We start from the raw sequence: 14,922 nt of genomic DNA, 5'->3' as shown, positions 1-14,922 counted from the left end.
AGAGGGAGAAGCAGGCATCATACAGAGAGCCTGAGGTGGGACTCGATCCAGGGTCTCCAGGATCACGCCCTGGGCTGCAGGGGGCACTAAACCGCTGCGCCACCAGGGCTGCCCGACAAACATTTATTATCTCAGTTTCCATGAGTCAGGAGTATAGGCATCACCTAAGTGGATCCTTTTCTCAGGGTCTCAGGACTGCAGTGATGACGGGCAGGATTGTGATCTCCTCGAGCTGGGTCCTCTTCCAAGCTTACTGGTCAGCAGAATTCAGTTCTTGAGGTTATGGGACTGAGGTCCTTCCACCCCACCCCACCCCCAACCACCTGGCCTCCTGCTGTTTCCTGATAGGTAACCGTCTCTACAACATGGCAGTTTGCTTTAAGGCTAAAGGGAGAGCACATCTATAGTTTGTATTTCTTGTCTCCTCTCTCCAGGGGCTGTTAAAATTTCTCTCTTAATTCAGTCAAATTATTAGGGATCTTAATCACATCAATACCTAAAATCCCCTGGCCTTTGCCATAAAATGGAACAACTTTGGAGTGGCAGTCCATCATCTTCACAGGCCCTATCCACAGTCTTGGGGAAAGGAATATATAAAGCATATACACCAGAGATAAGAAATCTTGGGGCCATCCTAGAGTTCGGCCTGCTACAGAAGGGACAAAAATCTTCAGTAAATGTTCAATCTAGCTTTTATATTTTAATGTTGTTCTTTTCATAGTGTTTGAAGAAATTTCCTATTGAAAGCAAAATACTTCAGGATAGTTTAATTTCATATAAAATGTGTTTGCACTATGATTACTCATTACGTAAGATGTTGAATAACTGGTGCTTTAACTCAACCAACCACAGCACTCATGGTTCACAACGTTCTCCATCAATTCTGCCCCAGGACATGAGTGTTTGCCAAAATGCCAATTTGTTTAAAACAAACGTAGATTCATTCAGAATAAAACTGTTTAAAAAAAATAAAAAATAAAAAAAAAATAAAAAAAATAAAATAAAACTGTTTGATTTTCCTGTCAGAAGTTACACATTCTAGGTTATACATTTTATATTAAATACACAGGACTGTAAGTACTCATACAAAACTGTAATTTGTAGTTGGATTCAGAGCATTTCTCAACCTGTTACCTTATGTATATACTACGAAATTTGATTCAATAGGAGTCAAATGAAGAGTTAGGAAATTCAGTTTTAAAATGTTTTATTTCACAGGTTGTAAAAAAATGTTTATATGTACAAGACTCAAAGTAAATAGAAAGGCAGCTCTCAATCACAAATGGATGAGACAGGAGTCATTCAAACTCTACTGTGGAAGCCTATTTAAGGCACACACCTCATAAATAATTTTAACTATGCCAAGTTCTGGTTTTTATATCAGATCTGCAAAATAGGACACTGTGGTCAAATTTTAAGATTGGTAAAGTCAATTTGAAGCTGCTCATATACAGAGTACAGGTTTCACTACTACAAAGAGAAGATGTTAACTAACAAAATAATAGTCCTCAAAGATCTCTTTGTCCCCATGCTCATACATTTGTAATCTAATTTTCCTTCTTGTAGTTACTCCTCAAATTATAGTCATTATGCATTGAGTTCCCTATGCATCTCACCCATCTCCTTTATCTGAAATAGAAAAAGAGAAAAAAATTAAAATAATTTTCCAACCTTTTGTTCATCCTGAAAATAGTTTAAAAAAAAAAAAAGGTGGGGGGAATCAAGACAATTCTCTCCCACATTTATGAACCTTATTTGGAACAGGTAAAATGTACTACAAGGAAGCACACACTGAATGCATGACCCACCCTGCTATTTGGAGGTAAGCTAGCCAAAGTGATGGGGGTGGAGGGGAGTAGTAGGTGAGCTGTATCTTTAACAATGGATAAGGGGATCCCTGGGTGGCGCAGCGGTTTGGCGCCTGCCTTTGGCCCAGGGCGCGATCCTGGAGACCCGGGATCGAATCCCACATCAGGCTCCCGGTGCATGGAGCCTGCTTCTCCCTCTGCCTGTGTCTCTGCCTCTCTCTCTGTGACTATCACAAATAAATAAAAAAAATTAAAAAAAAAAAAAAAAAAAAAAAAAATTAAAAAAATTAAAAAAATTAAAAACAATGGATAAGGATTTTATTAAATGTATGCCACTTTTACATCTAGTAAGAATCAATATATTTTCTATTATCAATCTTTTAACTTTACAGATGAGGAAATTAAAGTTCAGGGGTAAGTGATTTGTCCCAGATCACACAATTAGTTATAGGCAGAGCTGAGACCAGGTAATGGAAACTACTACTGCTGGCAAACATTGTGCTATGTGGCATGTATGAGACCAACTGCCTTCTACAGACTACTTTGTTTAATTCTTGCAACAAGTCTGTAATATTATATCCCAATTATAGATAAGGAAACATGGAAGCTTGAAGTTAAATAACTTGCCTACTCAGCTAATAAGTAGTTAAACCCACGTCTACATTGCTCTTAATCAAAACACTACATTGTTATTCCAACTTTCTGTTACGTTTCAGTTCAGGGAGAGTCTGTCCATCCCCTAGATCTGTAGTCACCAAACTTGGTAAGCCAGATGATCAACTATGATATGGGGGGAAAAGAAAATCTTACAACTTTCTACTTCTATTAGATTGTTTTCAATACTTTTTTACATTTCTATGTTTCTTGGTAAAATATTACTAAGAAGCACATATACAATTACAGATAAACGCACAAAAATGTAAAAATTGGTTGGTATACTGAAAATGGTATTGAGAGGGTTCAGGAACAAGTGTGTTTCACATCTGATTCCAAGTGACTGACATGCTAATCATCTGTTTCCACACTAATGTACATGACTAGTTAGCATGTAACAAATTCACTAGAATATAAATTAAGGTCTTTTTCAAAATGATTACTTCACTGGGACAGAGACAGTAAACAGGTCATCAGTCACACTGAGTTTCTCTAATGTGAATCCAGAGTATGCCTCTAAAAGATTCCACCAGAAGTTGACACTTTGTCAAACAAAAATTGTAGGCTTCCTATCCCACTATTCTTTGAGACAGAATTCAATATTAGCTAGTCTACCATGGAACTCATGCAAGAGAAAGGAAGGGGCACATGGATGGCTCATTTGGTCCGGTGTCTGACTTCAGCCCAGGTCATGATCCCAGGGGCCTGGGATTGAACCCTGCATCCTATCATCCCCTCAGCGGGGAGTCTTCTTGTGTACACACACATGTACTATGTGCTATGTGGCATGCTATTTTCTAATAAATAAAATCTTAAAAGGGGGGAGGGTGCACCTGGGTGGCTGGCTCAGGTCATGATCTCAAGGTCCTGGGTTTAAAGCCCTCACTGGGCTCCCTGCTCAGCAGGGAGTCTGCTTCTCCCTCTCCCTCCGACTTATGCTCGTTCCCTGTCTCAAATAAATAAAATCTTAAAAAAAAAAAAAGGGAATGTAAGTTAAGAGCAATGAAAGGCAATCCCTAAGACTCTAAGGACTATACACTATAAAGGGGCTCCAGTATAATTGAGTCCTATCAGTATCTAGGAAGGTACAGTGATTATCAGGAGTAAAGATTAAAAACGGATTTTTAAAATAAAGTAATTCATTTACCTCAGCCTTCTCATACTTTGCCATTCTGTTCTTTCTGGAAATAACCTGAATGGAAGAAAAATGATTATTATTTTAGGACTGGTATCCAAAGAAAAAGTTGATCTAAACTGACACACAAATGCTTTTAATGGACATAATTCCTATCTGAATTTAAAAATCTATTCACAGACGTTATTTCTTAAATTAAAATTTTCCTACTAGGGCAGCCTGGGTGGCTCAGCGGTTTAGCGCTGCCTTAAGCCCAGGGTGTGACCCTAGAGACCCAGGATCGAGTCCCATGTCAGACTCCCTACATGGAGCCTGCTTCTCCCTCTGCCTGTGTCTCTGCCTTTCTGTGTGTCTCTCATGAATAAATAAACAAAATCTTAAAAAAATAAAAATAAAATTTTCCTACTATAAAGAAAAAAAAAAGCCTATACTTATCATGATGCCCACTGAGTCATGTATAGAATTGTATTTCATTGCATCGTATACTTGAAAGTAATATAACACTGCATATTTCAAAAAAAGAGAAGAAGGGTGGGGGTACAGGATAACTGGGGTGATGATCATTAAGGAGGGCATGTGATGTAATGGGCACTGGGTGTTATATCCACATGATGAATCACGGAACTCTACCTCTGAAACCAGTAATATACTATATGCTAATAGAATTTAAATAAAATACCATTTTAAAAAATTAAGAACACTTTTGAGACCCTTTCCCCCCCAACCCAAAATCTTTTGGAACAACAAAAAGCCTACTACAAAAAAACAAAACAAAACAAAACAAAAAACCTACTACAACCAGTGAAACAAACAACAACAACAAATTGTACTAAGAAATCCACGAACAATCTTTAATAAAATCTAACAGCTTGGTATGCCATTTTGTTCTATCCTAACAAAAATATACACACACAAAAAAAATACACAGAAACTTATATGTATGAGTTTTGGGGAAGGGGGGGCAGTCTAAAAAAGTGGGATCATACAATATCATTTCTCTCCTTGCACAGCCTGTATTAACAGCACAGGAACCTTTCCAGATTAAAAGATACAGATTGTACTCATTCTTTTTAATAACTTTACTCCATATCACGGATATTCCACAATCTACTCCTCTGTTCTCCCACAGATGTACACTCAGGTTGTTTCCAGATTCATCCTTACTAGCAACAACACAATACATAACCTTGACCATGCTTCCTATGTACCTGTGCTTTTTTTTTTTAAATAATAAATTTATTTTTTATTGGCGTTCAATTTGCCAACATACAGAATAACACCCAGGGCTCATCCCGTCAAGTGCTCCCCTCAGTGCCCGTCACCCATTCACCCCCACCCCCCGCCCTCCTCCCCTTCCACCTGTGCTTTCATTTCTATAGGACAGTTTGTTTTCTATCATTCTCTCATGTGTTTATTTTCCATCTGGATTTCTTCTGTAAATCATATATCCATGACTTCTGCTATGCTTTATTTAATGTTCTCATCAATTTGTAAGAACTTGTTTTATATTATGTATAACAGTCTTTCTGGCTTTATGCATTACATTTTCTCCTAACCGACTGTTGATATTTTTACTTTATAGTATCTTTGCCATATAAAATGTTTAATTTCAATTTACTGAAATATGTGTATTTTCATTCATGGATTCTAGATTTCTTGCTTTATTTGGTTACCACAAGATTGTACAAACATTTCCTAAATTAATTTTAAGACTGGTTCTAATTTTTTAAACATTTTAACCATAATCCAATTGGAATATGTGTTTGAATATGGTGTGCTATGCATAATGTGCCATTCATACTGTTGAGCAATATAGCTCGCCCTGATGAGGTGAAATGGGAATTCAACTTTTGTTTTCTTCCAGTAGACAGCTGAGTATAATTCCATTGAGCTGAAAACATAAGTTCCCACATACTCTCACTTCTATTTCTGAATTCTGCTATATTGTTAAGATTTTCTAATGCTGGAGCACCTTTACATTTCTAGAATAAACCCTGTCTGTTCAGGTGGTACCTTCTCCATCTGAAGCACTGCTACATTCGATTTGCTAATCTTTTGTTTACAACTGCTTTTCATAGTTACCACTTTTAATCCTTTCCAAACTAACTTTAGTTGGTGTTCTGTTGTTTCATTAAATGGTTTGGGAGTTCGGGTATTTTGCACTGACGCTAGCAGGACTGTCAGGACTATCTGCAGTGAGAGCTAAAGGACATCTGCTGCTTGATAGCAACATAAGTGACCTATGAGGTGCTCGGCTACAAGCTTTTCTCCAGCTAGTATCCTTTCTTGCTTCATAAAGTGACTGTTTTATAAAAAAGGACCAGATGTTGGGCAGCCCGGGTGGCTCAGCAGTTTAGCGCCACCTTCAGTCCAGGGCATGATCCTGGAGACCAGGATCGAGTCCCATGTCTGGCTCCCTGCATGGAGCCTGCTTCTCCCTCTGCATGTGTCTCTGCCTCTCTCTCTCTGGGTCTCTCATGAATAAAGAAATAAAATCTTAAAAAAAAAAAAAAAAAAAAAGACCAGATGCAAGAGATTCATTCACTACACAGAATTATAAAAAATGAAGATGTTTCATTAATATGTTCTGGAAAATGCCCTTAAGTGAAAGTTGACTTGTTCTATACTCACCAGCACAACGATTCCAGCAATAACTGCTAGTGTCACAACCACAATGACAGCGATAATACCAGCTTGTAGACCCTGCATTGAAAATTCAGGTGGTTTTTCATCAACATAGTAAATTGCAGTTCGACCAGGATCCAGATCCAATTGTTCCCCGTTTACTCTTAGGTCCATTTTACTGGAATGGAACAAGGATTCGTCTTTAACCTGTATGGAGAAGGAGAAAAGCAATTTAAAATACTTAAGAAAACCGACCATGGCCACATAGAATTACTTGCCAATTATACACAGAAAGAACTGCTACCAAGGATCTTTGTGGTTTCAGTGGTAACAATCTCATATGCTGAAACTCTAAAAAAAACCTTTTTGCTGCGGGAAATTGCCAAACATATACGAAAGTAAAAAGAATAGTATAACGAATTTCTGTTATCCCTATCATCCTGGATTCAACAATAGCAACATTCGGCCAACTTGTTCAATCCATTCTTCTATCCTTCTGCTTCTCCTCCTCCCCCCTGGGCCAGTTAGTTATTTGAGGTAAATCTCAGGTTTCATCAGACGATGGCTCACTAGAATATATTAAAGTATATTCATTTTTTTTGTAATATATTAAAGTAGAAACAAACTATTTTCATCACACTGGTTGATTAATCACATACAGCATTTCTAACATAACTTCTTGTTCATGGACATTATAATGGAAGGCTACACACACACAAACGAAGTAACTATCAAGGACGTGATAGGTAAGAATTATGAGAAAATAATGTAGGTAAAAGAATTTGAAAAAAAGCCATAAATATATAACAAACAGGTCAGAAAGGTGAGGAATGTACATGGGAGGGATGAGGACTAAGTTAACTGCAGCACAAGAACCACTAGGAGAACAGAGGTGTGGCTGATGTGGAGAAAAAGATGATGAAAGATCTTGAATCCACGAAGCATGCCAGACATTATAGTCATTTCTAAACACAGGAATAAAATAAGGGAGATTATACTCACATCTTTTTCAAAATAATAAGCCACATCAGCTATGTCCACATCATTCTGAGCTTTCTGAGATGAATTTTGCATCAGATCAATAGTGATAAGATCATTCTCATACTGGGGGGAAAAATTAAAAATACTAAATTAATATTGGTACAACCAAAATCATCTAAAAATATGGTTCAATTATCAGAATATTCAGTTTTTGATGTTCTGTAATCTACATATGTCAGTGTTCCTTTCCATTAGTGGGTAACTCTTATTTAAAAATCTTTGGGAAGGGATCCCTGGGTGGCGCAGCGGTTTGGCGCCTGCCTTTGGCCCAGGGCGCGATCCTGGAGACCCGGGATCGAATCCCACGTCGGGCTCCCGGTGCACGGAGCCTGCTTCTCCCTCTGCCTGTGTCTCTGAGCCTCTCTCTCTCTCTCTGTGACTATCATGAATAAATAAATAAAATCTTTAAAAAAAAAAAAAAAAAAAATCTTTGGGAAGGGGTGCCTGGGTGACTCAGTGATTGAGCATCTGTCTTTGGCTCACAGCGGCGTGATCCTGGGGGTGATCCTGGGGTCGTGGGATCAAGTCCCACATCGAGCTCCCTGCAGGGAGCTTGCTTCTTCCTCTGCCTGTGTCTATGTCTCTCTCTCATGAATAAATAAATAAAATCTTTAAAAAAAATAAATAAAAATCCGTGGGAAGTTTTAAAATCTATCCAAGAGAAACAAGACAGCAATGCAACTAAAGGTTAGGATGATGCAAATTTTCTTTTCAAAAGATAATTTTCTCCCCTTGAAAAAAATTTAAAACAAGATATTAAAATATCTTATTTGAAAAACAAAAGAATCTTATTTAGAGGGTGCCTGGCTGGCTCAGTCTGTATAGCATGTGACTCTTTTTTTTTTTTTTTTTTTAAGATTTTATGTATTTATTCATAGAGTCAGAGAGAGAAAGAGGCAGAGACACAGGCAGAGGGAGAAGCAGGCATCATACAGAGAGCCTGATGTAGGACTCGATCCAGGGTCTCTAGGATCACACTCTGGGCTGCAGGTGGCGCTAAACCGCTGTGCCACTGGGGCTGCCCAGCATGTGACTCTGGATCTCAAGGTCCTGAGTTCAAGCCTTACATTGGTTATAGACCTTATTTTAAAAAAAACAAAACATTCAAAAAATAAAAAAATAAAACAAAAAATAAAAAAAAAATAAAAAAACAAAACAAACAAAAAATAAACCATCTTATTTGGTTAGAAGTACTTTAAAAATAAAATGCTAAAGAAATGCAGTCCAAAATGCACTATACATTTACCATGTTCTGCTTTAAATAGGCAAAAAGGCATATTCCTTCCTATCCTTAAAAATGACATCAATTTTCTGCCTTGAAGAAATTTCATCACATTATTCAAGTATTTTTCAACCAGGATATTTTCCTTAAGGGTAAAACTGAGGTTTTTAAAGGTTAGGGAAGGAAAACAACAATAGGAAATTGAGTTAAGTGTCCAGGGTTTAAAGTGTTAGTCAAATGCAGTTTGACCACTACCAGAAGTCATACCCAAACCATACTATCACCCACCAACTTTCTGAAGCTCATTTACTAAAAACAAAAATCTTACCAGAATATTTGTGATGTATTTTGGATCCAGTTGATAACGGTTTTTGAGTGTCTCCTTAAGTGCACTGTAAATAATTAAAAATCTTTGTCTTAGAAAAAAGCATACTACACAACATTAAGCAGCACTATTTTTTTTAAGAAGCACTACTTTTTATTTTTATTTATTTTTTAAAGATTTTACTTATTTATTCATGAGAGACACAGAGAGAGGCAGAGACATAGGCAGAGGGAGAAGGAGACTCCCTGTGGGGAGCCCAATGTGGGACTCCATCCCAGGACCCCAGGATCATGCCTTGAGCCCAAGGCAGACCCTCAACCACTGAGCCACCCAGGCATCCAAGCACTAGTTTTTATCTAAGCAGGTAGTTCAAGCTCTAGAATTATCATTAACCAACCTTGTTTTAAAATAGTTATGCCAGTACTCCTGGGTGGCTCAGTGGTTGTGCGTCTGCCTTTGGCTCAGGGTGTGATCCCGGAATTCTGGGATCTAGTCCCACATCAGGCTCCCTGCAAGGAGCCTGCTTCTCCCTCTCTCTTTGTCTCTGCCTTCTGTGTCCCTCTGTGTCTGCCTTTATTTATTTATTTATTTATTTATTTATTTATTTATTAATATTCATTCAAATAAATAAATATTTATTCAAATAAAATCTTAAAAAAAAAAGTTATGCCATTCTGCAACTATCATAATAATAACTGATTCAGGCTAGAATCATTTACTGATGCTTGATTAGAAACAGGGTATTTATACAGGATCCTAGTATCTGTCCACAGATTATATTTATTAATTACAAAAAGGTGGGGTGCCTACGTGGCTCAGTATGCTAAGCATTGGCCTTCAGCTCAGGTCAGGATCCTAGGGTCCTGAGATCAAGCCCCACAACAGGCTCAGTGCAGAATCTTTCTCCCTCTGCCTCTGCCGCTACCCCCCTCTGCTTGTGCTCTCTCTCTCAAATAAATGAATAAAATCTTTAAAAAAATTTTTTTAATTAAAAAAATTACAGAGGTAAACAGTAACTGTATATTACAAACCTGATATCCCCTTAACCACAGTTATCACTAATAAAGGACAAGAATACATCATGTACTTCCTGACATGAAGTACTAAGAAGGACACAAAATCACTTAAGTAGTTTTTCTGTCAAAAATGCTTAACTTGGATTTAAGGAAATTTCATATAAATCCAAATCTGAGAGACATTCTATGAAATAATTTGCCTATATTCTTCAAAAATATCTATACGTGTTTAGGTAGATATAGAAAGTACACATACATGTACCTATATAAAAAGAAAATGGGGTAAAACATTCATTGGTGAATCTGAGTGAAGAGTACTATAGGAATCTGTACTATTCTTGCAACTCTATTTCAAAATAAGATTAAAATATTACTGATGGTATCTTATGTTTCATAAATATAAAAAAGCATTAAGACTTGTACAAGTTTTTCTAATGGTGTAGAAGGAAGATCTGAGTATCAACTGTGCAAATATAATGCACTTAACAATACGTACTTTTGCAAACTTTGTGTATCATAAGGTGTTTCTCTTGTTTTGTGTTTTAATTCAATGATGATCCAGCTGTAAAGCAAAAAAACAGTATTTATTTATTAACTGACCATACCAACTCAACCTTTTATAGTATTTTCCTGATAAGCTAGTAGCAAAATTCCCAAGTGGAACCACAGTATAATCAACAGGAAAAGATTTATGCAATAGGTTTGCCCTTAATTTCTTCCTTGGCCCCCACACACATTGCTTATAAAGCACTCATCCAGGAGAAAACATCTCTCTATCTCTCTCTCTTCCTTCCTTCCCTTCCTTTTTCCTTTTCTTTCTTAAGAAAACACCTTTCAAACAAGTCAACCTCTGGCTTTGGGTCACAATACCCAAGGTCATGTAAAGCCAAGGCTTAGCTGGTCATGCCAGGCCATGTTCAAGGGAAGAGACCTAAAGGCACTGAGAGAAACAGAGAAAAGTGACCTTGAGGCTCCAGAACACCAAAGGAGAGAGTGTCTGCCTTGGTCTGGATAACTTTCCAGCTCTAGTCACCTTTAATAAAATCTTTTTTGCTTAAGCTAGCTCGAGTGTTTCTATTCCTTTTCAATGCATAAATCCGAGACAAACATACCTCGTTTTTTTTTTTTTTTTTATTTAAATTCTAGTTAGTTAACATGTAGTCCAATACTAGTTTCAGCACTAACCGTATCTGGTTTTAAAACACAATAAATGAACAAATATATAAACAGCTTACAGTTTTCACTACATTTAACCGCAATCCAACTTTAAGATCTGAACTTTAAGAACTTTAAATCTGAACTTTAAGATCTGAACACTAATCCAACTTTAAGATCTGAAGTGTTAAATAAAAATAGAAGAGGGGAAAAAACATAGAAGAGGAAAATCATGTTTAGTATGCTGCCACAAGAAAAAATTGTTAAAATAAGAACAACATATTGCTAGTGAATTCATAAAATATCTCTGGAGGGTTATATAACAAACTGGGTAGCTGGGGGGTAGAGATAAAATGGAAGCTTTCACTGTATATATATTCTTTCCTCTCCTTTTGAATTCTAAACCACCAAATCATATTACATATTCAAAAATAACTTTACTTAAACGAATCTGAAAAGCATGAAAACAAGGAATATGAGCAGCCAAACTCACTAGGTCCTCACTCGTTCAGTGCAGGATATTTCAGTGTCCTTATCAGTTCTTCGGACCCCAGCAGTGTTCACACACCAGCACGTGGTGGTGCCATTGCACTGCTTGGCTTTAAAGAGCCCCTTCTCATCACAGTCGGGATCATAGAGCCCGTCGTTATTCTGGAAAGCTCCCTCAGGTCTCGCTCTTCTCCCAGACTTTGTGCCGGTCATTTCTGCCTTCATAACCAAACATTTGGTTGCCACTGAAAGGTAAGCTTAATGTTACACTGCAAAGTAACTACAGTTTTATGCTTAAGGAAAAAAAAATTTTTAATTTAACTCCAAACTCCCAGAGCCAAAGATCACAGCAGACTGACATGCTCCCACGTTCACTTTATAAATTTTAAGAAGATTCAGCAAGGAGATAATTTTGACAAAATAACACGATTCAAATTTGAGCCAAAAAAATGCTTCTGATTCCAGACACATCAATTAAAGAAGGCTAAGTCAAAATACAATTTTTAAGGGCAATGAGAATATTCTACTCACGTTTTGAGCAAATGACAGAATTTTGTGCACCAATTGAAGTACATTCGCACTGATTATTTATGTTCAAAGAGCAGTTTGTGGTCAGTTTGTAGTTTTCACAGATACATGCTAGATAAATGAAAAAAACAAAATCCCACTTTAAAATGTGAGTCTTTTTTAAAAATAAATAAAATAAAATGTGAGTCCAACTATGAGCTCTGGTGTCTCAGCTAAATTATACTCTAACAACAATGCCTAAGTTACAGGGCCACAAAGTCTTTAAAAATGGTCCCAAGTGCACCCCCGGTGGCAGAGCGGTTTAGCGCCGCCTGCAGCCTGGGGTGTGATCCTGGAGACCCAGGATCTAGTCCCACATCAGGCTCCCTGCATGGAGCCTGCTTCTCCCTCTGCCTCTCTCTCTCTCCCTCTGAATAAATAAATTAAAAAAAAAAAAAAAAGGTCCCAAGTGTTTTCTTTTTCAGCTCTAATTTGAATGGCTCATAGTATGGTGAATAGTTTGTATATATTTTACAGACACATAGTCTAATTTGCATGTATTCCCAATTTGATTTTGTTAAGCCAATAACAGCCATGCAAACATCGTATTCAGCTTTGCCTCCATGATTCTCCCAGTCTCAGATCCTTTTCTCCCCAGGTACTGCTGAACAAACCCTTGCTTGTTAGCTACGGACTCTTTTCCGGAGAAACTCAACAATTCCAATCCTAGGATCTGTGAATAACTCACATTTCCGCCCTCCTCCCAAGGCCATTTTCTTAAAAAGAGATGCTTGCTTTTAAGCTTAATGGTAACATAACCCTTGGAAAAAATTATACTTTCAAATGAACTTGGGGTACTTTTGTTTGTGGCCTTCCTAACCAAATGAAATCCTAGTACCCAACTTTTAAAGTGATATGGCAAAGCTTATCCTGGATATCAATGCCAGTTTAACAGTTATATCTTTGACTATCTCAAAAGTTCGTTGTAACTTCAAATTGGCAAGCCCCTCTAGTTCCTTTTAATTGTCCAGCTAAGAAAATGCGATCATTAACAACAAAAACCACTGTGACAAGCCAAATTTTTATATAGCTCCTTCATATCTCAAGTTGGCTTTAACCATTCCCCGTTTAAATTATGATTAGGGCACATGGGTGGCTCAAGGGCTGAGCAGCTGCCTTCGGCTCAGGTCATGATCCCGGGTCTGGGATTGAGTCCCGCATTGGGCCCCCTGCATGGAGTTGGCTTCTCCCTCTGCCTGTGTCTGCCTCTGTGGGTCTCTCATGAATGAATGAATGAATGAATGAATGAATGAATGAATGAATGAATAAATAAAATCTTTTTAGAAAAATTATGATTAATATGAACCACCTGAATAATCCATCCAGCACTAAACTGTGTTGGGATCACAAAAGGAGACAGTGGCTGCCCTCAAGGAGCTAAAGCCTTATGCAGCACTCTTGCTCTTTTCGGCTCAAAAGCACCTTTGCGTGGCCAGGGGATGTGAAATTTAAAAGAGAACCAATCAGGTACAGACTTTCTGAACATACAACTAGAGCAACTAGCATCACTTTAAAGCAATTTAAGTACTTAGCCTTATCCTGAGCTAGAAAAACTGCCATTCTTGTGAAAGTATAACGCATCAGGCCCATGCCCCGTTGACGCATAGAGACGGTTCGGGGCAGCTCTGGCCAACTGCCGCTTCACTCCTGGCCTCCATCTTACAGACTAGCAGGAGGCGGCAGACAAGTTGTTTATTCCGAACGAAGAAAACGAAAACTGTAATCAAATCACACGTCCAATACGTGGATAATGGCGCTACCTTCCTCCCCGAGATTGTTTCGTCACCCCTTTGAAACCGCGGTTTCCAGGCCCGAAAGAAATGGACAACTCTGCACGTTCTGCGGGAGTAAAAACACTTTCGCTCACAAGATGTGAAACCGGGTTTCGGTTTAGGGCAAGGTTCACAGCAAACGTCTAGGAGACAGACGTCCTGGTCATCGACCGAGGGATTCTCTCGGGGGGCGGGCGGGATCGCGGGGGTTTGTTTCCACCCTCTACAGTCATCGGGGCTTCTGGGGTCCCCGCAGCGCACTCGGCCTGACCCCCACGAGCCTTACACGAGGGGGCAACGCGCCAGGCGCTGCGGCCCAGGACCTGCTCCCGCGCAGGTGCGCGCGGCCCGGCCTCCCCGCAGCCACCTGTGCCCGCGCGAGGCGCACATCCGGGGCCAGCGGCCCGCGCCCGGGGGGAGGGGGGGAGGGGGAGGGGGGCGGCCGCCAACTCCGCGCGGAGGCCCCTCGGCCCCGGCCCCGCCCCTCCCCCGGCCGCGGGCCAGCTTCCCCGGGAGCCGCGCAGAGCGGCGGGGAGGGGAGGGGCGGGGTGGGGCGGCTCCCCGGCGGCCGCCTCCCGCGCCCTCCCCACCGGGTCGGCCTCGGACGCGGGGCCCGGCCGCGCCGCCCGAGCCCGCGACTCCGCTCCTTACCTCTCTGAGCCACCGCCACCGCCGCGGTGGCCGCCGCGAGCAGCAGCCCGCACGCGAGGACCTGGGGCCGCGCCATGCCGCGCGCGTCGTCGTCGAGGGGCCGCGGGGCGCGGGGGGCGCGGGGGGCGCGGGGCGGCGGGAGCCCGGGGCCGGCCGGGGCGGGGGCCTGGGAGGCGCGGGGCGGCGGGAGCTCGGCGGCGGGGCGCGGGCGGGCGGGCGGGCGGACGGGCGGTGCGAGCTCGCCGAGGGACTGCGCGCTCTGCGGCCGCGGCGGGGCGGAGCGGACCTGCCGGACCTGCCGGCCCCGCCCCCGGCCCCGCCCCGGGCCGCTCACCTCTGCCCGCGGGGCCCCGCGTGAGTCACCGCCTGCGGGGGGCGGGGGGGGGCAGGTGCTCGCGGGCGGCGCCGCGGCAGGTGCTCCGCCCTGGGCCCGCGGGAGCTGGAGGGCGGTGGGCTGCGGCC

The 14,922-nt window shown here is 40.8% G+C and overlaps 1 protein-coding gene across 2 annotated transcripts; it reads right to left on the bottom strand.

Annotated features, from left to right (window-relative positions):
* Positions 1–1,190: 1,190 nt before the first annotated feature.
* EPCAM (epithelial cell adhesion molecule) lies at positions 1,191–14,591 on the bottom strand. Of its 2 annotated transcripts, none has more exons than XM_072768262.1 (9): positions 14,461–14,591; positions 12,002–12,109; positions 11,475–11,715; positions 10,323–10,388; positions 8,814–8,877; positions 7,225–7,326; positions 6,229–6,429; positions 3,610–3,654; positions 1,191–1,629 (listed from the first exon to the last, which is right to left on the bottom strand). In XM_072768262.1, the coding sequence occupies exons 1-9, from the start codon at positions 14,534–14,536 to the stop codon at positions 1,588–1,590; spliced, it is 945 nt and encodes a 314-aa protein (XP_072624363.1). In that variant the 5' UTR covers positions 14,537–14,591; the 3' UTR covers positions 1,191–1,587. The 2 variants fall into 2 exon arrangements, with proteins under 2 accessions (XP_072624363.1, XP_072624364.1); XM_072768263.1 differs by lacking the exon at positions 14,461–14,591 and adding an exon at positions 13,347–13,450.
* Between the last annotated feature and the right edge of the window lie 331 nt (positions 14,592–14,922).

This window comes from Canis lupus, chromosome 11 (assembly GCF_048164855.1).
Source record: "Canis lupus baileyi chromosome 11, mCanLup2.hap1, whole genome shotgun sequence".
NCBI classification, from domain to species: Eukaryota; Metazoa; Chordata; class Mammalia; order Carnivora; family Canidae; genus Canis; species Canis lupus.
This window is presented reverse-complemented; position numbering and strand designations above follow the sequence as displayed.